Here is a 24761-nt window from a genome sequence, read left to right as displayed (position 1 = left end):
TAACATATAGATATATATTGTAGCAGCTTCTCTGAGAGGTGGCGGATATATCACTACTGATGTCAGCCTTACAGGTTAATATGGCAGCCATATCTGCACTGATGAAAATGGAGGCAGATGGGAGCTGTAGGTGCTCGCTGTAGAGGGGAGGGGGATGCATTCTGCAGAGAAGGGGAGGGGAGACGTCTCAGCTGCTGCTCACAGGACTGAATATCCTGCAAATGTGATGCTCTGAAGACGGCAGAATACCACCAGGGTGAGTGATACTACTGCAGGTATCCGCTATATAACAGTACCCCCATATAATGTGCTGGGGTATGGCTGACAGGAGAGATCTAGGTCAGGTATCTGTGTAGGGAAGGGAATGGAGGAAGAACCTTAGAAAGGAAAAGGTTCTAGATTAGATATCAAGCAGGTCAGGTATTTGGAGGGGAAGGGGGTAGGTTCTAGGTCAGGTATGTCAGCAGAGGAGATGGGTCCTGCATGGATTGTCTGTCTAGAGAAGATGGATTTTTGATGTGATGCCCCGCTGGTCTAGATTAAACGTCTGTGTAGAGGAGAAGGTGGCAGGTTCTAGATCAGATAGTGGAGAAAGGTTTTGGGTCAAGTATCTGTATTGATGAGAGAATGGGTGAGTATATATATAGGTTCTGTCACATATATTTGTTTAAAGCAACCTCCGGCACTCCAGCTGTGGTGAAACTACAACTCCCAGCATGCACACTTGTTTGGCTGTTCTCAGAACTCCCATAGAAAGTGAATGGAGCATGCTGGGAGTTGTAGTTTCACAACAGCTGGAGTGCCGGAGGTTGCTCAACCCTGGTCTAGAATGTGTTTCTGTTTACAGGATGATGCAGGTTATGTAGGTCATGTATGCATATAGAGGAGCATAAGGATTCTAGGTCACATATCCATATAGTGGAGGGGGTAGGTTCTAGATCACATATCCATACAGAGGAGACAGCTTCTAGGTCATATATACAAATATAGAAGATTGGTTCTTAGTCATGTATCACTATTGCAGAAAGGGGTTGTTCTAGGCCATGTATGCATATGCAGGGGAGCAGGCAGGTTCTACATCATATACACAGATAGAAGAGGCAGTTCTAGGTCATGTATGCAGATATAGGAGAAGGCAGGTTTTTTGTCATATAACCATATAGTAAAGGGGGTAGGTTCTAGGTCAGATATAAATACAGAGGAGAAAGTAGGTTCTAGGCAATATATCAATATAGTGGAGGGGTTAGGTTTTAGGTCATGTATCCATATAGAGAAGGCAGGTCATGGGTTATGTATCCATATATAGGAGGAGGCAGGTTCTAGGTAATATATCCGTATAAGCAGAGGGTTAGGTTCTAGGTCATTTATCCATACAGAGGAGATGTGTTCTAGGTCATATCCACACTGTAGAAGGGGGCATGCACGCATATAAAGGAGAAGGTAGGTTCTAGGTCATATAACCATATAGTGGAGGCAGTAGGTTCTAGGTCACATATACATACAGATGAGACAGGTTCTAGGTAATATATACAAACCTAGAAGACCTGTCGTATCAATATTGTGGAAAGAGGTTATTCTAGGCTATGTATCCATACAGAGGAGACAGGTTCTAGGTCGTTTATACAGAGAAGGCCGGTTCTAGGTCATGTATTGATAGTGTGTAGAGAGGTTGTTCTAGGCCATGTACCCATACAGAGGAGGAGACGGGTTCTAGATTGTTTATAGAGAGAAGGCCGGTTCTAGGTCATGTATTGATATTGTGTAGAGGGGTTGTTCTAGAATCTAGGCCATGTATCCATACAGAGGAGGAGGAGACAGGTTCTAGTTCAGGCATGTATATAGATGCGACGTTCTGATGTAGTGTACGTTCCTGATATTCTCCTGTCCTTCCAGGTCACCCCTCATGGATCCCACCGGACACGTTTATCTGTACGAAACAGACTTTGTCCAGAATGGTCGGGCGGTCACCGTTTTATGGGCGTCCTGCACCCTGTTCCTGGGGATCCTGGAGATCGTGGTGCTCCTGCAGCCCACCTGGGTTCTGAGCGGGGAGGGTCGAGGACATTTTGGCCTGTACCAGCTTTGTGAGGAGTCAGACTGGGGTACAGAATGTCGGGGTCCTCAGGGCGTCCTGGAGGCTCTCCCGGCGTTCCAGACGGCAGCTGGCTTCATGCTGGGGGCTCTGCTGCTGGTGCTCCTCAGCCTGGCCTCCATCGTGCTGCTGTGGTTCTGTCACTCGGGGACCGTCTACAAACTCTGCGCTTGGCTTCAAATGACTGCTGGTAATAGAGGGGCCCGGATCTAAAGATGGGGGGTCCTTCATTTGGGCTGCTGATTATGTTTAGCTCACAGAGGATTGTCTAGACTGGATACGATGGTAACAAACCCTCAGCTGTCAGAGTCCGTAGTCCATAGATGCAAGCAGTTGCTGCTTCTATTCACTGACAGCAAGCACTGACTGTTCATTTAGCTTAATTTATGTAATTCACCCCTTGTCTCTGCTTTTCGCAGCCTTCTGCCAGGGTCTCGCCTGCATCCTCTTCCCGGACGGCTGGGACTCCCCCGCTGTGCGGCCATTTTGTAACTACCGCTCAGACAGATACGAGCTGGGGAGCTGCTCGGTGCACTGGGGCTTTATCCTCGCCATATTGGGAACCTTTGACTGTTTGGCTCTGTCCATTTTGGGGTTCACCCTTGGAAAACGTCATGATGCTTTGAACCCCAGTGATGTCAAACCCGGCAAAAAAGGTAAGAGACTTATTTCTACAATTCTCTCAATTACAAGCCATGCCCCCACCTAATTATAGCCAAAGTGGCCCCTAATCAGCCAGGCCCTGCTTCCTTTTAAGCTATCGCATTATAAAAATTTTGCATCCTGCATTCACCACCAGGGGGAGCTCATTACACACCTATTCCATAGAAGTCTATAGGAGCAATATAAATTCATATGCAGCTAGCTCCCTCTAGTGGTTGCCTGCAAGTAGCACATCCGCAGCTCCTCATGCTGCAGTAACCAGCCCAGTTGTCCATAGCAACCAATCAGAATCCACCTTCTATTTTTCCATTGCTGGTTAGAAATGAAAGCTGAATTCTGATTGGTTGCTATGGACACACTGGAGGCCTGGTTGATCAGAACAGATAAAAAATGGACCTAAAAGACAAAGAAACTGAATTTTGCGCCAAGAATGAGGAAACGCGCGTCTAGAACCTCTTCCCCCTTGACTTCCCTTTTTCTGTGGTTCCTCTCTTTATTTATAGAAGTGATTAGCAAATTATTAGTGTAGTAACTTCCCCAAAAAGCTGCAGAGCATCTCTCTATGGTGACCACTGCCAGAATATACACCGCAGAGCATTGCTCTGTGCCAGCAGTGACAATCACCAGTATATACTCTGCAGAGCATCGCTCTATACCAGCAGCGACTAAATAATGACCAGTATATACACTGCAGAGCATCGCTCTATGCCAGCAGTGAGAATGACCAGTATATACTGTACACTGCAGAGCATCGCTCTATGCCAGCAGTGAGAATGACCAGTAATACACTGCAGAGCATCGCTCTATGCCAGCAGTGAGAATGTTCAGTAATACACTGCAGAGCATCGCTCTATGCCAGCAGTGAGAATGTCCAGTAATACACTGCAGAGCATCGCTCTATGCCAGCAATGAGAATGACCAGTATATACTCTGCAGAGCATCGCTCTATGCCAGCAGTGAGAATGACCAGTATATACACTGCAGAGCATCGCTCTATGCCAGCAGTGAGAATGACCAGTATATACACTGCAGAGCATCGCTCTATGCCAGCAGTGAGAATGGCCAGTTTATACACTGCAGAGCATCGCTCTATGCCAGCAGTGAGAATGACCAGTATATACACTGCAGAGCATCGCTCTATGCCAGCAATGAGAATGACCAGTATATACACTGCAGAGCATCGCTCTATGCCAGCAGTGAGAATGACCAGTATATACACTGCAGAGCATCGCTCTATGCCAGCAGTGAGAATGGCCAGTTTATACACTGCAGAGCATCGCTCTATGCTAGCAGTGAGAATGACCAGTATATACACTGCAGAGCATCGCTCTATGCCAGCAGTGAGAATGACTAGTTTATACACTGCAGAGCATCGCTCTATGCCAGCAGTGAGAATGGCCAGTTTATACACTGCAGAGCATTGCTCTATGTCAGTGAGAATGACCAGTATATACACTGCAGAGCATCGCTCTATGCCAGCAGTGAGAATGACTAGTTTATACACTGCAGAGCATCGCTCTATGCCAGCAGTGAGAATGACCAGTATATACACTGCAGAGCATCGCTCTATGCCAGCAGTGAGAATGACCAGTATATACACTGCAGAGCATCGCTCTATGCCAGCAGTGAGAATGGCCAGTTTATACACTGCAGAGCATCGCTCTATGCCAGCAGTGAGAATGACCAGTATATACACTGCAGAGCATCGCTCTATGCCAGCAGTGAGAATGGCCAGTTTATACACTGCAGAGCATCGCTCTATGCCAGCAGTGACTATGACCAGTATATATACAGCAGAGCATCCCTCTATGCCATCAGCGACAAAGACCGGGATATACACTGCAGAGCATCTTTCTATAGTGACCGGTATATACACTGCAGAGCATCGCTCTATTGTTTGGGGAGTTTGCTGCATATGTAGCCATGTTGTTTCCCATGTGTGTGAGCCCCCAGTAGTGGCGGTTATAAGAAGACAGGATTTTATTGTTGAATTCTTTGTCTATGTATAGTAAATGGAGGTCTGCAGCATCAGTCCTAGATACACAGCTCTGCAGTCAGTATCACACATGACTGGCTTAGATACACTGCCTCAGCCCTGGGCAGAGAGCTGTGCCGCTCATAGTATTGTGAAAATGTCAAATGATTCCTCGCAGTCCGTCCTTCATTTCCAGGGACATTTTATAGCTAAAGAGACCAGAATGGAGGGTTGCTAGGTTACCAGAGCATTCATAAATCACTGAACCCATATCTGTTACATATGTACTGCAGACTAGACAATGCAACTGATATCATACTATACATATCTTAGAGGGCAGTATTATAGTAGTTATATTCTTGTACATAGGAGGCCGTATTATAGTAGTTATATTCCTGTACATAGGAGCAGTATTATAGTAGTTATATTCTTGTACATAGGCAGTATTATAGTAGTAATATTCTTGTACATAGGAGCAGTATTATAGTAGTTATATTCTTGTACATAGGAGCAGTATTATAGTAGTTATATTCTTGTACATAGGAGCAGTATTATAGTAGTTATATTCTTGTACATAGGAGGCAGTATTATAGTAGTTATATTCTTGTACATAGGAGCAGTATTATAGTAGTTATATTCTTGTACATAGGAGCAGTATTATAGTAGTTATATTCTTGTACATAGGAGCAGTATTATAGTAGTTATATTCTTGTACATAGGAGGCAGTATTATAGTAGTTATATTCCTGTACATAGGAGCAGTATTATAGTAGTTATATTCTTGTACATAGGAGGCAGTATTATAGTAGTGATATTCTGTACATAGGAGGCAGTATTATAGTAGTTATATTCTTGTACATAGGAGGCAGTATTATAGTAGTTATATTCTTGTACATAGGAGCAGTATTATAGTAGTTATATTCTTGTACATAGGAGCAGTATTATAGTAGTTATATTCTTGTACATAGGAGCAGTATTATAGTAGTTATATTCTTGTACATAGGAGGCAGTATTATAGTAGTTATATTCTTGTACATAGGAGGCAGTATTATAGTAGTTATATTCTTGTACATAGGAGGCAGTATTATAGTAGTTATATTCTTGTACATAGGAGCAGTATTATAGTAGTTATATTCTTGTACATAGGAGCAGTATTATAGTAGGTATATTCTTGTACATAGGGGCAGTATTATAGTAGGTATATTCTTGTACATAGGGGCAGTATTATAGTAGTTATACTCCTGTACATAGGAGGCAGTATTATAGTAGTTATATTCTTGTACATAGGAGCAGTATTATAGTAGTTATATTCTTGTACATAGGAGGCAGTATTATAGTAGTTATATTCTTGTACATAGGAGCAGTATTATAGTAGTTATATTCTTGTACATAGGAGCAGTATTATAGTAGTTATATTCTTGTACATAGGAGCAGTATTATAGTAGTTATATTCTTGTACATAGGAGGCAGTATTATAGTAGTTATATTCTTGTACATAGGAGGCAGTATTATAGTAGTTATATTCTTGTACATAGGAGGCAGTATTATAGTAGTTATATTCTTGTACATAGGAGCAGTATTATAGTAGTTATATTCTTGTACATAGGAGCAGTATTATAGTAGTTATATTCTTGTACATAGGAGGCAGTATTATAGTAGTTATATTCTTGTACATAGGAGCAGTATTATAGTAGTTATATTCTTGTACATAGGAGCAGTATTATAGTAGTTATATTCTTGTACATAGGAGCAGTATTATAGTAGTTATATTCTTGTACATAGGAGGCAGTATTATAGTAGTTATATTCCTGTACATAGGAGCAGTATTATAGTAGTTATATTCTTGTACATAGGAGGCAGTATTATAGTAGTGATATTCTGTACATAGGAGGCAGTATTATAGTAGTTATATTCTTGTACATAGGAGGCAGTATTATAGTAGTTATATTCTTGTACATAGGAGCAGTATTATAGTAGTTATATTCTTGTACATAGGAGCAGTATTATAGTAGTTATATTCTTGTACATAGGAGCAGTATTATAGTAGTTATATTCTTGTACATAGGAGGCAGTATTATAGTAGTTATATTCTTGTACATAGGAGGCAGTATTATAGTAGTTATATTCTTGTACATAGGAGGCAGTATTATAGTAGTTATATTCTTGTACATAGGAGCAGTATTATAGTAGTTATATTCTTGTACATAGGAGCAGTATTATAGTAGGTATATTCTTGTACATAGGGGCAGTATTATAGTAGGTATATTCTTGTACATAGGGGCAGTATTATAGTAGTTATACTCCTGTACATAGGAGGCAGTATTATAGTAGTTATATTCTTGTACATAGGAGCAGTATTATAGTAGTTATATTCTTGTACATAGGAGGCAGTATTATAGTAGTTATATTCTTGTACATAGGAGCAGTATTATAGTAGTTATATTCTTGTACATAGGAGCAGTATTATAGTAGTTATATTCTTGTACATAGGAGCAGTATTATAGTAGTTATATTCTTGTACATAGGAGGCAGTATTATAGTAGTTATATTCTTGTACATAGGAGGCAGTATTATAGTAGTTATATTCTTGTACATAGGAGGCAGTATTATAGTAGTTATATTCTTGTACATAGGAGCAGTATTATAGTAGTTATATTCTTGTACATAGGAGCAGTATTATAGTAGGTATATTCTTGTACATAGGGGCAGTATTATAGTAGGTATATTCTTGTACATAGGGGCAGTATTATAGTAGGTATATTCTTGTACATAGGAGGCAGTATTATAGTAGTTATATTCTTGTACATAGGAGGCAGTATTATAGTAGTTATATTCTTGTATCTAGGAGCAGTATTATAGTAGTTATATCCTTGTACATAGGAGCAGTATTATAGTAGTTATATTCTTGTACATAGGAGCAGTATTATAGTAGTTATATTCCTGTACATAGGAGCAGTATTATAGTAGATATATTCTTGTACATAGGAGCAGTATTATAGTAGTTATATTCTTGTACATAGGAGGCAGTATTATAGTAGTTATATTCCTGTACATAGGAGCAGTATTATAGTAGTTATATTCTTGTACATAGGAGCAGTATTATAGTAGTTATATTCTTGTACATAGGAGCAGTATTATAGTAGTTATATTCTTGTACATAGGAGCAGTATTATAGTAGTTATATTCTTGTACATAGGAGCAGTATTATAGTAGTTATATTCTTGTACATAGGAGGCAGTATTATAGTAGTTATATTCCTGTACATAGGAGCAGTATTATAGTAGTTATATTCTTGTACATAGGAGCAGTATTATAGTAGTTATATTCTTGTACATAGGAGGCAGTATTATAGTAGTTATATTCTTGTACATAGGAGCAGTATTATAGTAGTTTATATTCTTGTACATAGGAGGTAGTATTATAGTAGTTATATTCTTGTACATAGGAGCAGTATTATAGTAGTTATATTCTTGTACATAGGAGCAGTATTATAGTAGTTATATTCTTGTACATAGGAGGCAGTATTATAGTAGTTATATTCCTGTACATAGGAGCAGTATTATAGTAGATATATTCTTGTACATAGGAGCAGTATTATAGTAGTTATATTCTTGTACATAGGAGCAGTATTATAGTAGTTATATTCCTGTACATAGGAGGCAGTATTATAGTAGTTATATTCTTGTACATAGGAGGCAGTATTATAGTAGTTATATTCTTGTACATAGGAGCAGTATTATAGTAGTTATATTCTTGTACATAGGAGCAGTATTATAGTAGTTATATTCTTGTACATAGGAGCAGTATTATAGTAGTTATATTCTTGTACATAGGAGGCAGTATTATAGTAGTTATATTCTTGTACATAGGAGCAGTATTATAGTAGTTTATATTCTTGTACATAGGAGGTAGTATTATAGTAGTTATATTCTTGTACATAGGAGCAGTATTATAGTAGTTATATTCTTGTACATAGGAGCAGTATTATAGTAGTTATATTCTTGTACATAGGAGGCAGTATTATAGTAGTTATATTCCTGTACATAGGAGCAGTATTATAGTAGATATATTCTTGTACATAGGAGCAGTATTATAGTAGTTATATTCTTGTACATAGGAGCAGTATTATAGTAGTTATATTCCTGTACATAGGAGGCAGTATTATAGTAGTTATATTCTTGTACATAGGAGGCAGTATTATAGTAGTTATATTCTTGTACATAGGAGCAGTATTATAGTAGTTATATTCTTGTACATAGGAGCAGTATTATAGTAGTTATATTCTTGTACATAGGAGCAGTATTATAGTAGTTATATTCTTGTACATAGGAGGCAGTTTTTATTAGTAAAAACAAGCAGAAATACAGTAATACATTTCAGAAACAGAATGAACAAACAACTGAAATCATACATATTGTCTAAAGAATAAATGTATATTAACTTTAATAGTCCATCACAAATAAATGGGAAAAAAAGTTAATAAACATAATTTCAGGATACTTGAGCCAAAATTACTCCAAATATACATTCCTCCATAGTTTTTCATTTTCACCCTTTTTCCTAACCTCTATAGCACTGACAGGATGAGGTTTACGGCTTTCCTATGATTGAAGGGCTCACTGTGGATGGACACTCTCGTTCTTGTATGTCAGTGGTAATATTTGATGGTGGTAATAATCAGATGCATGGTCCCCCGGTCAATGTCAGCTACCTGTGATGTTACACCATAGATGATGTCTGGGTAGGTCAGAGACTGCAGCCTTGGGATTTTTAGCTTGCTGGTTATCTGCTGCCATATCTGTCGCCCTCCCCAGCACTCGGTTATAAAATGTTCCATAGTCTCCTCCTGCTGACAGCCCAAGGGGCACATGCGATCTGAGACACTCAGAAATGTTAAATTGCCTCTGACAAAAAGCTTCCCATGCAATGACAGCCAGGCGATGTAAAAAAACTTAGCAGGAAGCCTCGGTCCATTGAGGAACTTTAGACTTTCCTGCAAGGTGGCCGTTGTGCAGTCTCTTAGTGCTGGCTGCAAGTAAAAAAAAGGTCCTACAGATCCTGATATAGAGATCCTTCCTGGTCTTAGTCTCCAGATAAACCTTCTCTATTCCCCACTTCTTCAGGCACCTAAGACCATATTCCAGGTACTGGGGGAGGTAGTCACTCGTCCATCGACCCCTCTTGAGACTGCCGCCTCGCACCCAAGACTCTGCAAAAGGCAATATCCAGTCCCTGACACTATTCACCCACAGGGGACTGTTGTTTGAGTCCAAGCTACCAAAATTTACTTTTAGAAACATGGAGTCAAAGAAAACCCTTGGATTTAACATATCCAAACCACCCTCTCTCCTCTGTAGGTAAGTGATCCCTCTTTTTATTGGGTTCAACCTGTTCCCCTACAAAAGTTGGAAGAACAGGCTAAAAAGCCTAGAAAGATTCTGGCAAAGGAAAGACAACAGAGACATATAAGAAGACAGGGACCAGGTAAGTCTTCAACATAGTAACCCTTTCTCTATAGATCAGCCTCCAGTTCTTCCATCGCTGAACCTTTGCATTTCCGGATTCCAACTTTGCCTCCCAATTTAGTTTGGCATTATCATCCCTCCCAAATTTGACCCCAACGATCTTAATATAGGTTGAGGCCTTTGCAAATTGTGGCAGATCAAAGCCAGGATCAGTACTTAAAGTCCAGAAAGCTTGACTCTTCTCAAGGTTGGCCAGAGACCCGGAGGCCTCTGAGTAGCTTCTGATGGCTGCTGACAACATCTGCACCTCACGAGGCTCAGATACCACCACAGTCACATCATCCGCGTAGGCAACTACTTTCAGAGGCAAGCAGTGGGGGACCGGCACCCCCTGAAAATCACAATACTGCAGTGACCTCAGGAACTGGTCTAAGGCAAACACATACAGCAGTGGACTCAACGGGCAGCCCTGTCTCACCCCTGCCTCTACTTCAAAAGTGTCCCCTTGCCAACCATTGATCAGAGTAAAGCTCTTCGCCTCACAATATAAAGTTTTTAGCCAATCAATAAATTTTCCCGGAATACCGTACTTTGACAAAGTGGCCCACTCTGTCGAAGGCTTTAGCCTGGTCAAGACCAACAACATATTTCCCACACCTAAGAGCTTTACATCTCTCAAACATCTCCCTTATTGAGATGACTGCTCCAGAGATGTTCCGCCCTTTTACTGTGCCGAACTGACAGCCTGACAACAGTGCCCGGGACAAACAGACTAACCTAGAGAACAGAATTTTTGCCAGAATCTTCCTGTCGACATTCAGGAGGGCAATTGGCCTTCAGTTCTTGATGTCACTAGGCTCCTTACCTTTAGACAGCAGAATTAACGAGGACATCCTCATGGACAAAGACATCAGGTGATTTTCTAGACAGGTTTTGTACACATCCATGAGGATTGGAGCCAAGAGGTCCCTAAATTTCTTATAAAATTCTGCGGTAATACCGTCTGGACCTGGTGCCTTCTTCAGATGTAACTGATCAATGGCTTCTTTAACCTCCTCCACCGTTAATTCTGCTGTCAAAGGAGAAAAATCCACATCATTAGTAACAGGGCCTGGAGTTACCTCCAAGAATTGAGCCATTTTTTCCTTATCCAAAAACTTCTTCTGAAACAACGGATCTCACGGGCCTGATCTACAGGGGGAGTATCTGCTCTAGAGGGGTCTGTACTACCTTGTGTGGTTGTAGGTAAAGGAGGGAAATCCTGCACATTACTCTGCACAGCTTCTCCATCAGATAATTCCCACACAGATTGCATGTTCCCTCCTACCTCTGACCCAGCAGGTTCATGTCCGCCATCAGTCCCAGTCTGTTCCGCAGCAATAGAGCTCTGCTCTGTCACCACATCACCCTGACACCTCGGGGAATGTCCACTGTCCTGATGCTGTGCAGTGCCTGCTGGGAATTATGGTGCCTCTGCTGGTTCTTGAGCTACATGTTGCTGCTCAGGGATAGCTGCAGAACTCTGAGGCTGCTGTTGCACAGTGCCTGCTGGGACTTGTAGTGTTAATTGTTGCACAGTGCCTGCTTGGACTTCTGGTGCAAGTCTCTGTGGCTGATGTTTCATAGTGCCTGCTGGGACCTTTGATGCCTGCTGTTTCACAGTGCTTGCTGGGACTTGTGGTACACACTGCATTGTGCCTGCTGGGACTTGTGATGTAGGTCTCTGTTGCATGGTGCCTGCTGGGACTTATGGTGCCGGTTGATGTGATTGCTTCTCTTCAGTTCACCCTTTTGGAAGGAGAAGCTTGCAGCCTGCAGGACAGGCCGTGTCCTCTGCCGGGGCTCATCTGGGGTATTATTAGAGGATCTGGGCTCCAGTTTAGTGCTCTGCCTATATGTGGCAATCCGCTCCTGGTTTCTATAGGACTCTGCCAGTGGCCCCATCTTCTCCAGGACACAGTCCATCTCCCTCACCACCCTAGCCAGCTCTATGCTCAGTGAGTGCAGCCTGCCATCATACAAGGTCTTACTTTCTGGATTTGCAGTCTTAAGCTTATACAGACAGTCTATCTGCATTTGCAGCATTTGCTTATGGTGTTTCAGCTCCCCAATTCTCCTTACCAGCCCTGGGATCTCCTCCGCCATCTGCAGCCTTGGTCTTGGTCTTGGTTTGGGCAAAGTCTGAGGCTGCTTTAACTCAGAGTCCTTTAGCTTCCCCATTCCAGGCTTGATGGTCTCATCACTGGCTCCAGAGTCTGCACCTGTGATAGTCCTGGAGGCTCCTGGAGACTTTGCTGCAGGTTTCCCCTGGGCCATCTCCACAGGCTTCTCACCATGTTTCATGCTCCCACCACCAGCCTGAGATCTTGTGTGGCCTGAGCATGCCATGTTGGACACCAGATCACACTGGTCAACGGAGCTGTTAAAGTGGCAAAATAGAGAACGAACCTCATGTAATAGCCCACCATTCCCAGGAACGACTTTACTTGCCTAGTGGTGACAGGTCGGGCCAATTCCGAATCGCCTCTATTTTATTCACTTGGGGTTTGATGACTCCGTTGTCCAATGATGTATCCCAGATTTAGTCTCCTCTAACGTAACAGCACATTTCTTTTGGTTAGCGGTCAGTCCAGCCTTCCTAAGGAGTCCACTACAGCCTGTACTTTGGGTAGGTGACTTTCCCAGTCGGTGCTGTGGATGACGATATCGTCCAGGTAAGCCGACGCATACCGACGATGTGGACGAAGTACAATGTCCATGAGTCGTTGGAACGTGGCGGGGGCACCATGCAGACCAAAGGGTAACACTTTATACTGATACAGCCCCTCAGGGGTGACAAAGGCAAGTTTCTCTTTGGCAGCCTCTTTTAAGGGCACCTGCCAGTACCCCTTCATGAGGTCCAAAACAGAAAAATACCGGGCTTGTCCTAACTTCTCGATGAGCTCATCTACCCGGGGCATGGGATACGCATCGAACTTGGAGATTTCGTTAGCGAAAATCATTACAGAACAATAACGTCCTGTCCGGCTTGGGTATTAAGACTATCGGACTGGCCCATTCACTTTTTGACTCCTCAATGACATCTAGTTTCATCATTAGCTAGACTTCCTCCGCGATGGCTTGTCGCCGAGCCTCGGGTACCCGGTATGGTTTTAACCGGACTTTTGCCTGAGGCTCAGTGACAATGTAATGCTGGATTATGGAAGTGCGTCCAGGGAGGTCCGAGAACACATCCGTGTTCCGACTAATGAACTCCCTGGCCTCCTGAGTCTGTTTAGAGGAGAGGCCGTCAGCAATTTTTATTGTGGCAACCGCTTCCCTTGCATCAGACATAGGGGCCGAAACCTCTTCCCCTAGAAAACCCGGCCGGGGGCTGTCTTCCGTACAGGTCTCCCTATCTTTCCAGGGTTTTAGTAAATTAACATGGTAAACCTGCTCCGGCTTTTACCGCCCCGGCTGGTGTACCTTGTAATTTACCTCTCCCACTTTCTCGAGTACCTCGTAGGGCCCCTGCCACCTAGCTAGGAACTTACTGTCTACGGTTGGTACCAGAACCAAAACCCGATCACCCGGGTTAAAGCATCTGGGTGACGTACTCAACAACACTTTTGTGCAGTGTGGGTTGTTCTTCCCATGCTTCTTTGGCTATGTCCAACAGACCGCGAGGGTGTCTGCCATATAGCAGTTCGAAGGGCGAGAACCCAGTAGAGGCCTGGGGCACCTCTCGCACTGCGAACATGAGATAGGGCAGGAGGAGGTCCCAGTCCTTCCCATCCTTAGACACCACTCTTTTTAACATGTTTTTTAATGATTAAACCTCTCTACCAGGCCATCCGTTTGCGGATGATACACGGACGTCCGTAGCTGTTTTGTGTGGAGCAACTTACAGAGTTCCCTCATGACTTTGGACATAAAAGGGGTCCCTTGGTCGGTCAGAACCTCTTTAGGTAGACCCACTTGGGAAAACATCTCCATTAACTCCTTAGCTATGAGTTTGGCTGATGTATGTCGCAGTGGCACCGCTTCTAGGTACCGAGTGGCGTAGTCAAGGACGACAAAGATGTGTTGGTGCCCTCTAGTGGACTTCGGTACTGGGCCTATGAAATCCATAGCGATTCACTCGAACAGGACCTCGACAGACAGGCACCAGGCGGCTCTGAAAATGTGGCTGGGGGCTATTTATCTGGCAGGTTGGGCAAGACTTACAAAACTCTTCTACCTCTCTGAACACACTGGGCCAATAAAACCGCTATAGTATCCGGTCCTGCGTTTTATGCCACCCCAAGTGACCCCCAAGAACATGTTGGTGGGCAAGCTCCAATACGAGCTTGCGATACGCCGTGGGCACCACTAGCTGTTTAATATTCTCACCCCGTAGTTGGTTTACCTGATACAGCATTTCCTGGTGAACGACAAAACAGGGAAACATCGACTCGGCCCCAAGTTTTTGTGGTTCACCATCAATTATTTCACATTCTCCCAGGCCCGGCCCAGTGTTGTGCGGTTCCGAAATTTTCATCGGAGACATTGCGGTCTGCCAATTCAGGACCCAGCGGCAAGATCTCAATGTCTCCTACCAAGACACTCAGCGGGGTTGTCTCCCCCTCTTCCACTGAAGTGGCGGTCACCCCTACTGCTGGCCCTTCGGCCTCAGGTTCCCAGGTTTCTGGCCTTCCGCCCAAGCCAGGCCACTCTGCTGAAAATACCTCTGACTCAGGGGCATCAACAACTCTCACAGCCGGCCACAGGGCCGGGAATCCTGGAAAGTCTCTCCCTATTATTAGTTCATAGGGTAAAGTGGTGGGAACGGCCACCTCGTGGGTCCACCTGCCGCCTCCCGTGGATAGAGACACCAGGGCGGTGGGATAGTCATTTAAATCTCCATGTATGCACACAACCCCGATTTTTTGGCCAGTATACTCGTCGGGCCGCACCAGGGTAACTCTTACCAGGGACACCAGACTCCCTGAGTCCAGCAAAGCCACTGCCAGAGTGTCTCCCACTTCTACCTGACACAGATGGTTATTGTCTATAGTCTCTGGGATACTTGATGCACACAGCTTCCTGCCGTACAACGAGTTGCGGTATCCATAGTTAGTCTACATGGGTTCGTCCCTTTCATGGCCAGGCTCCTGACACGCCAGCATACTATCGAAGCCGGGTCTACGGGGGGTACACCCCGGGCGGGCTTGGTTGGCACAAGTCTCTGGGTCTGGGATGCAGATTGCTGGGGTTTGGCTGCCCCCCCCCCCCTCCCAAACGAACCCCCTTTCAAATTCCTGGTAGCCTCCTAGCGTTCCACCAGGTCCACCATCTCAAGGGCATTACCAGGAGACTCCTGGCCGATCCAAAGCCCGCCAGAACACATCAGCCAACAGACGATCCAACATAGCTGTGGGACTCAGCACGTCAGGTTGCAGCCATTTTTGCACCAGGTGTAATAGTGTATAATACTGGGTCCTCGCAGGCTCAGCCGGGATAAACTCCCACTGATGCACCCGCTGGGCCCGGACTAATACATTTACCCCCAGTCTCGCCAGGATCTCACCCTCTACTGTCGGCTAATCAGTCTCTTGATCATCCGGTAAGTCAAAATACACCTGCTGGGGTCCAGACGCCAGGAACGGAGCGACGACCTCAGCCCATTGCTCCCGGGGGAGCTTCTCTCTCACACCTACCTTCTCGAAGATCGCCAAATAGGTCTCGACGCCGTCTGCGGGGGTCATCTTGGGGAATGCCGCACGGACCGCTTTCCGGGCATCGTGGACGCTCTGGGATACTCCTGCTGCTTGTAAAGCCATCACATGTTGTAACAGCAGCTGGTTTGTTTCCTGCTGTTGCTTATTGGCCTCCCGATGTTGCAGGTTAGCTTCCACTAGGGCTTTTACGACAGCTTCCATTTTGTCGAAGGACACGGGTTGTAATCTCACTGGTTTGATGTAAGACATACAACCATGCCCAGAAAAACAAAAATATTTCGTTCTTCACGCCAGCCTCACTGCAATTGCCCGCATCCTGCACCAATTGTGGGGATTCGCTCTGGTAGTTGGGATAAGCGGGTGCAGTACAGAGGCAAAGTAAAAGTTCGTAATTCAAATGTCCGTGTTTATTCACACATAAGGTCAAACAAAAACACTCTTTTCAAAGTTTGTGTTTGTTCACACCAAGTGGAAAGTTCATGCATAACAAAAAAAGTCACCTTGTCGAGGCAGTATTATAGCAGTTATATTCTTGTACATAGGAGCAGTATTATAGTAGTTATATTCTTGTACATAGGAGGCAGTATTATAGTAGTTATATTCTTGTACATAGGAGCAGTATTATAGTAGTTATATTCTTGTACATAGGAGCAGTATTATAGTAGTTATATTCTTGTACATAGGAGCAGTATTATAGTAGTTATATTCTTGTACATAGGAGCAGTATTATAGTAGTTATATTCTTGTACATAGGAGCAGTATTATAGTAGTTATATTCTTGTACATAGGAGCAGTATTATAGTAGTTATATTCTTGTACATAGGAGCAGTATTATAGTAGTTATATTCTTGTACATAGGGGCAGTATTATAGTAGTTATATTCTTGTACATAGGAGCAGTATTATAGTAGTTATATTCCTGTACATAGGAGCAGTATTATAGTAGTTATATTCTTGTACATAGGAGCAGTATTATAGTAGGTATATTCTTGTACATAGGAGCAGTATTATAGTAATTATATTCTTGTACATAGGAGCAGTATTATAGTAGTTATATTCCTGTACATAGGAGCAGTATTATAGTAGTTATATTCTTGTACATAGGAGGCAGTATTATAGTAGTTATATACTTGTACATAGGAGCAGTATTATAGTAGTTATATTCTTGTACATAGGAGCAGTATTATAGTAGTTATATTCTTGTACATAGGAGGCAGTATTATAGTAGTTATATTCTTGTACATAGGAGCAGTATTATAGTAGTTATATTCTTGTACATAGGAGCAGTATTATAGTAGTTATATTCTTGTACATAGGAACAGTATTATAGTAGGTATATTCTGTACATAGGAGCAGTATTATAGTAGTTATATTCTTGTACATAGGAGCAGTAGTATAGTAGTTATATTTTTGTACATAGGAGCGATATTATAGTAGTTATATTCTTGTACATAGGGGCAGTATTATAGTAGCTATATTCTTGTACATAGGAGCAGTATTATAGTAGTTATATTCTTGTACATAGGAGCAGTATTATAGTAGTTATATTCTTGTACATAGTACAGTATTATAGTAGTTATATTCTTGTACATAGGAGCAGTAGTATAGTAGTTATATTCTTGCACATAGGAGCAGTATTATAGTAGTTATATTCTTGTACATAGTAGCAGTATTATAGTAGTTATATTCTTGTACATAGGAGGCAGTATTATAGTAGTTATATTCTTGTACATAGTAGCGGTATTATAGTAGTTATATTTTTGTACATAGGGTGCAGTATTATACAGTATTATCTATGCTTGTACAGATGGTCTGTGTTTGGTAGTCTGTGTGAGTCACCTTATTGTCCTTGTAATTAATCTTCCATCCTCTGATTTCCCGGTGAGTCCTCTGCTGTCCTTGCACTTTTGAAGGCTGGCTGCAGTACGCAGAACGAGGTGTAGATAATAATTAGCTCCCGGTGACTCAGCAGAGAATGATATTCTGGAGCATTCTCCATATCTAGTAGACCTTGATGCGTCCTCTTCTGTCTCATTATATTTAGCCGTTTCTCAGTGAGATTTGTTTCTGGAAAAGTTGGGTGATCATGAGCTGTGGACAGCCTCTGCAGTGAGGACACTGTAATGGCGGCTTTATTGGCTGTCACCCAGCAGCATTGTTCGCATTGATAAATGACAGCATGTGATTTAATTAGTGAATTCTGTTCTCTGTTCTGCTTTACAGGGTTATTTGCAGATACTCCCTGACTGCTGCCATCATGGATGATCCCCCTCTTTTTGGATTTTCCACGTCTGTGGATTTTTGCACGTTAATTGTCATTAGGACAAAATGTTTTATTCTGTAATAATAAAAATGATTGTTTCTGAGGTGTCATCGGTTTTGAGTATTTCACATTCACAAAACAACGCATACATTCAGAATGGCTGAAATGTTAAGCTTCGCCTTCATTCTACACAGGAAGAACCATGTACTGCTTCCTCAAGATGCTGATGTAAACCCATTGTCAAATTCATCATGCAATGATTCCAAACCACTGAAGGACCCCATAGACATATAAAGGGGGTCTTGTATTACTTTGAGGCTTCTGGTTTAGGATCTGTATTTATTTGGGGTCTGGTCTGGGGTTTATATTAGTGTAGGGGTCTTATCTAAAAAAAAGGTCTGGTCTAGGGGGTCTGTATTAGTTAAGAGGGTCTGGTCTGGGGACATTAAATGTTTAGGGGGTTTGAGCTGCAGTCTGTATTTACTTAGGGAGTCTGGTCTGGAGTCTGTTTATTCAGGGAGTCTGGTTTGGGGTCTGTGTTTATTTAGGGGGTCTGGTGTTTATATTAGTTTAGGGGTTTTATTTATTGAGGGTGGTCTTGGGTCTGTATTACTTTGATACTTCTGGTTTTGGACCTGTATTTATTTAGAGGTCTGGTCTGGGGTTTATATTAGTGTAGGGGTCTTATCTGGGGTCTATATTTATTGAGGGTGGTCTCAGGTCTGTATTACTTTAATACTTCTGGTTTTGGACCTGTATTTATTTAGAGGTCTGGTCTGGGGTTTATATTAGTGTAGGGGTCTTATCTGGGGTCTATATTTATTGAGGGTGGTCTCAGGTCTGTATTACTTTAATACTTCTGGTTTTGGACCTGTATTTATTTAGAGGTCTGGTCTGGGGTTTATATTAGTGTAGGGGTCTTATCTGGGGTCTATATTTATTGAGGGTGGTCTCAGGTCTGTATTACTTTGATACTTCTGGTTTTGGACCTGTATTTATTTAGAGGTCTGGTCTGGGGTTTAAATTAGTGTAGGGGTCTTATCTGAGGTCTATATTACTTTTAGGCTTCTGGTTTGGGATCTGTATTTATTTAAGGGGTCTTGTCTGAGGTCTATATTTATTTAGGGTGGTCTCATGGTCTGTATTACTTTCAGGCTTCTTGTTTGGGATCTGTATTAGTATAGGTGTTTGGTCTGGGGTCTGTATATATGGTGATTTAGTCTGGGGTCTCTTACTAGGGGGTCTGGTCTCTGGGACTATATTTCTTTAAAGGGCTTTCGTGTCTGTATATAGGAGAACTGGCCTGGATCAGATTTTCTGTAAAGGGGACATTCCAGGAGTAATGTAAAAAATTAAGATCAGACATCATATCGTACATAGCATTCCCTTTCTAAGAAAGCTGGAACCAGCCCTGTACCTCACATGGATCCAGAGACCTCTCCATTAATTGCTCCAATTGCTCTTTTAGATTTATTTTAGGCTGGCAGCTCAGGGGCGTGTCCTTTCCCAGGGGGCATTTCCTTTTTCCTGCTGCAGCTCTATCCCTATCACAGCTCAGGCAGTGGCGGATCCAGAGCCTGGTCTCGGGAGGGGCACTTCCAGATTATTTTCTGTCCGCTGCCGCAGAACAAGGGTGCTTATAGAACAGACTACACAGTGTAGCGGTATACTGTATATTGTGCGGCACAGTGTAGCGGTATACTGTATATTGTGGGGCACAGTGTAGCGGTATACTGTATATTGTGGGGCACAGTGGATGCTATATGTGTATAACATAAACATATTCCACATGAAAACTTACAGTTACTTGGCCCTTGGGGATCTCGGACGCCACTTCCACACTTGGCCGGGGGCTCGGCGGAGCTGATGTTGTGTTTTATCCTAATGAGAAAGATTTCATAATAAGGATTTGGAGAAGGGGCAGAGGAATAGCAGAGCAGGGAGAGGCTGGTGCTGCTACTAGGGGGTCATACCATGGGGGAGTAATAAAGCCCACCATAATGCCCCCCCCCCCAGTAGTAATAATTCTCCTTATAATGTGCAAAACATACCCCATTGTAATGCCCACAGGTGAGCTAATGTCCCCATAGTGCCAGTATAAAATACCCCTATATAGTGCCCCCAGTAAATGCCCCCATAGTGCTCCACACCCTCCTTCCTCCTAGTGCCCCCCATAATGTACCAGTATAAAATGCCCCAGTAGATGCCCTCAGTGTCCCCCATAATTTGCAAGTATAAAATACCCCTTCTTAGTGCCCCCCGTAGATGACCCCATAGTACTCCTCTTCCCCATAGTACCCACCATAATGTGTCCCAGTATAAAATTGTACTGTACAGAGCCCCCCATATAAAATACCCCTTCTTTGTGGCCTCAGTAGATGCCCCTATAGTGCCCTTAATGATGTTCCAGTAACAAGAGCAACCCCCCCAATCATGTGCCAGTAATAACAGCCCCCCATGTGCCAGTAATAACAGCCCCCCCATGTGCCAGTAATAACAGCCCTCCCATGTTCCAGTATTATTAACAGCCCCCCCATGTGCCAGTATTATTAACAGCCCCCCCATGTGCCAGTATTAATTACTGCCCCCCCATGTGCCAGTATTAATAACAGCCCCCCATGTGCCAGTATTATAAACAGCCCCCATGTGCCAGTATTATAAACAGCCCCCATGTGCCAGTATTAATAACAGCCCCCCATGTGCCAGTATTAATAACAGCCCCCCCCATGTGCCAGTATTAATAACAGCCCCCCCATGTGCCAGTATTAATAACAGGCCCCCCCCATGTGCCAGTATTAATAACAGCCCCCCCATGTGCCAGTATTAATAACAGCCCCCCATGTGCCAGTATTAATAACAGCCCCCCCATGTGCCAGTATTAATAACAGCCCCCCCATGTGCCAGTATTAATAACAGCCCCTCCCATGTGCCAGTATTATTAACAGCCCCATGTGCCAGTATTAATAACAGGCCCCCCCATGTGCCAGTATTAATTACAGCCCCCCCCATATTCCAGTATTAATAACAGCCCCCCATGTGCCTGTATTAATAACAGCCCCCCCATGTGCCAGTATTAATAACAGCCCCCCCATGTGCCAGCAATAACAGCCCCCCATGTGCCAGCAATAACAGCCCCCCCATGTGCCAGCAATAACAGCCCCCCATGTGCCAGCAATAACAGCCCCCCCATGTGGCAGCAATAAGTGCCCCCCATGTGCCAGCAATAACAGCCCCCCATGGGCCAGCAATAACAGCCCCCCCATGTGCCAGCAATAACTGCCCCCCCCATGTGCCAGTAAAAGTATTGTATATATAAAAAAAAACAAAAAAAAACATACTTACCTCCATGTCAGCGATGCGATGCAGGACTCTTCCGGCCCGTGTCCCGCGCTGTACGGCTCAGGTGGGGCGATGACGTGCCTGCAGCCTATCAGAGGAAGGGAAAGGGACACGCCTCTCCCTCCCCTGCCTCAGCACAGCCATCTGTATCGCTGTCCTGAGGACGGCGATACAGATGACTATGGAGATGAGCGCTTCCACAATGGAAGCGCTCATCTCCCTGTGCCCCGCTGCCGCCGCCAGCTCAGGGGGGGCAATTGCCCCGTTGCCCCCCCTGGATCCGCCACTGAGCTCAGGGGCGTGTCCTTTCCCAGGGGGCATTTCCTTTTTCCTGCTGCAGCTCTCTCCCTATCACAGCTCAGGGGCGTGTCCTTTCCCAGGGGGCATTTCCTTTTTCCGCTGCAGCTCTCTCCCTATCACAGCTCAGAGGGTGTGTTCTTTCTGCTGTAGCTCTTTCCCTATAACAGCCACAGGTAGGGTGGCCAGACGTCTGGCTTTCCTCCGGACAGTCCGGTCTTTAGACTCCTGGTCCTCCATCCAACACAAGGCCAGGACGGACGGCCAGAAGCCAGGACGGTATGGCGCTCAGCTGGTTACTTTAAGTATCCCCAGATACCCCAACCAATTGGCAGGCCTGTTCAGACCGGGTCACACACTTGCACGCTGCCGCTGTGACGTCACATGCCAGCGCTGCCCGCATCTCTCACCGGTCAATTCTGGTTTGTGCAGGCGGTGGCGCGGGAAGGAACTGAAGGGAACAGACTGTGAGGAGCGCGGACCGCGCAGAGTCGTGCCGTGCCCGCCTTATCTTAGTGAAGTGCCCAGAAGAAGCCAGAGGCAGCCAGCAGCCACCCTGAGCCAGCCATCACATAAATCTATTCAGCCCCACTGAGCCCACAGCCAGCCAGGCCAGAGCAGGCTTGTTGTCTTTATATGCCAGTTGCCAACTTGCCACACTGTCTGCGACTGCTAGCCACTTCTTTCCAAGGTGATTAGTGGCTTTTTCAGTTTGCCAGCCACTAGGCTCAGTGCCCACCAGTGCCCACGACCCAGCCCAGGTACTGTCAAGTTACTACTAATGTTATTACCTTATATTATACCATTCTGGTCTGCTTGGTATCTTCTGTATATTATTATATATCAGCAGCTGGTATAAGTTATACGTCTTCTGGTCTATAATATTAAATACCACAAGATTTATAACTTATACCAGCTGTACATATATAATTATATACAGGAGATACCAAGGTTATACCAGCATGGTCCATATCACTGTATACAAGGAGATGAATAACGTATACCAGCTGTACATATATAATTATATACAGGAGATGCCCAGGTTATACCAGCTGTACATATATAATTATATACAGGAGATGCCCAGGTTATACCAGCTGTACATATATAATTATATACAGGAGATACCAAGGTTATACCAGCATGGTCCATATCACTGTATACAAGGAGATGAATAACGTATACCAGCTGTACATATATAATTATATACAGGAGATGCCCAGGTTATACCAGCTGTACATATATAATTATATACAGGAGATGCCCAGGTTATACCAGCTGTACATATATAATTATATACAGGAGATACCAAGGTTATACCAGCATGGTCCATATCACTGTATACAAGGAGATGAATAACGTATACCAGCTGTACATATATAATTATATACAGGAGATGCCCAGGTTATACCAGCATGGTCCATATCACTGTATACAAGAAGATGTATAACTTATACCAGCTGTACATATATAATTATATACAGGAGATACCAAGGTTATACCAGCATGGTCCATATCACTGTATACAAGGAGATGAATAACGTATACCAGCTGTACATATATAATTATATACAGGAGATGCCCAGGTTATACCAGCATGCTCCATATCACTATATACAAGACGATGTATAACTTATACCAGCTGTACATATATAATTATATACAGGAGATGCCCATGTTATACCAGCTGTACATATATAATTATATACAGGAGATGCCCATGTTATACCAGCACGGTCCATATCACTATATACAAGAAGATGTATAACTTATACCAGCTGTACATACATAATTATATACAGGAGATGCCCAGGTTATACCAGCTATACATATATAATTATATACAGGAGATGCCCAGGTTATACAAGCATGCTCCATATCACTATGGTAACTACAAGAAGATGTATAACTTATACCAGCTGTACATATATAATTATATACAGGAGATGCCCAGGTTATACCAGCATGCTCCATATCATTATATACAAGAAGATGTATAACTTATACCAGCTGTACATATATAATTATATACAGGAGATACCCAGGTTATACCAGCATGGTCCATATCACTATATACAAGAAGATGTATAACTTATACCAGCTGTACATATATAATTATATACAGGAGATGCCCAGGTTATACCAGCTGTACATATATAATTATATACAGGAGATGCCCAGGTTATACCAGCATGCTCCATATCATTATATACAAGAAGATGTATAACTTATACCAGCTGTACATATATAATTATATACAGGAGATACCCAGGTTATACCAGCATGGTCCATATCACTATATACAAGAAGATGTATAACTTATACCAGCTGTACATACATAATTATATACAGGAGATGCCAAGGTTATACCAGCTATACATATATAATTATATACAGGAGATGCCCAGGTTATACCAGCATGCTCCATATCACTATATACAAGAAGATGTATAACTTATACCAGCTGTACATATATAATTATATACAGGAGATGCCCATGTTATACCAGCTGTACATATATAATTATATACAGGAGATGCCCAGGTTATACCAGCATGCTCCATATCATTATATACAAGAAGATGTATAACTTATACCAGCTGTACATATATAATTATATACAGGAGATACCCAGGTTATACCAGCATGGTCCATATCACTATATACAAGAAGATGTATAACTTATACCAGCTGTACATATATAATTATATACAGGAGATGCCCAGGTTATACCAGCTGTACATATATAATTATATACAGGAGATGCCCAGGTTATACCAGCATGGTCCATATCACTATATACAAGGAGATGTATAACTTATACCAGCTGTACACATATAATTATATACATGAGATGCCCAGGTTATACCAGCTGTACATATATAATTATATACAGGAGATACCCAGGTTATACCAGCATGGTCCATATCACTATATACAAGAAGATGTATAACTTATACCAGCTGTACA

At 43.1% G+C, this 24761-nt stretch overlaps 1 protein-coding gene across 2 annotated transcripts; it reads left to right on the top strand.

Annotated features, from left to right (window-relative positions):
- The first annotated feature begins 97 nt into the window (after positions 1-97).
- LOC120977434 (LHFPL tetraspan subfamily member 3 protein-like) lies at positions 98-18237 on the top strand. 2 transcript variants are annotated; one of them, XM_040405389.1, is made up of 4 exons: positions 98-256; positions 1894-2282; positions 2512-2748; positions 18116-18237. In XM_040405389.1, the coding sequence occupies exons 2-4, from the start codon at positions 1904-1906 to the stop codon at positions 18136-18138; spliced, it is 639 nt and encodes a 212-aa protein (XP_040261323.1). In that variant the 5' UTR covers positions 98-256; positions 1894-1903; the 3' UTR covers positions 18139-18237. The 2 variants fall into 2 exon arrangements, with proteins under 2 accessions (XP_040261323.1, XP_040261322.1); XM_040405388.1 differs by lacking the exon at positions 98-256 and adding an exon at positions 1408-1707 and having other exon boundaries at positions 1819-2282.
- Positions 18238-24761: the final 6524 nt, after the last annotated feature.

This window comes from Bufo bufo, chromosome 8, assembly GCF_905171765.1.
Source record: "Bufo bufo chromosome 8, aBufBuf1.1, whole genome shotgun sequence".
In the NCBI taxonomy this organism is placed as follows: Eukaryota; Metazoa; Chordata; class Amphibia; order Anura; family Bufonidae; genus Bufo; species Bufo bufo.
This window is presented reverse-complemented; position numbering and strand designations above follow the sequence as displayed.

Coding starts and splice junctions, on each gene's coding strand:
- LOC120977434 (XM_040405389.1), top strand. CDS start 1,904: ATGGATCCCACCGGACACGTTTATCTGTACGAAACAGACTTTGTCCAG. Junction 2,283..2,511: donor TTGGCTTCAAATGACTGCTG/GTAATAGAGGGG, acceptor TGCTTTTCGCAG/CCTTCTGCCAGGGTCTCGCC. Junction 2,749..18,115: donor TGTCAAACCCGGCAAAAAAG/GTAAGAGACTTA, acceptor TCTGCTTTACAG/GGTTATTTGCAGATACTCCC.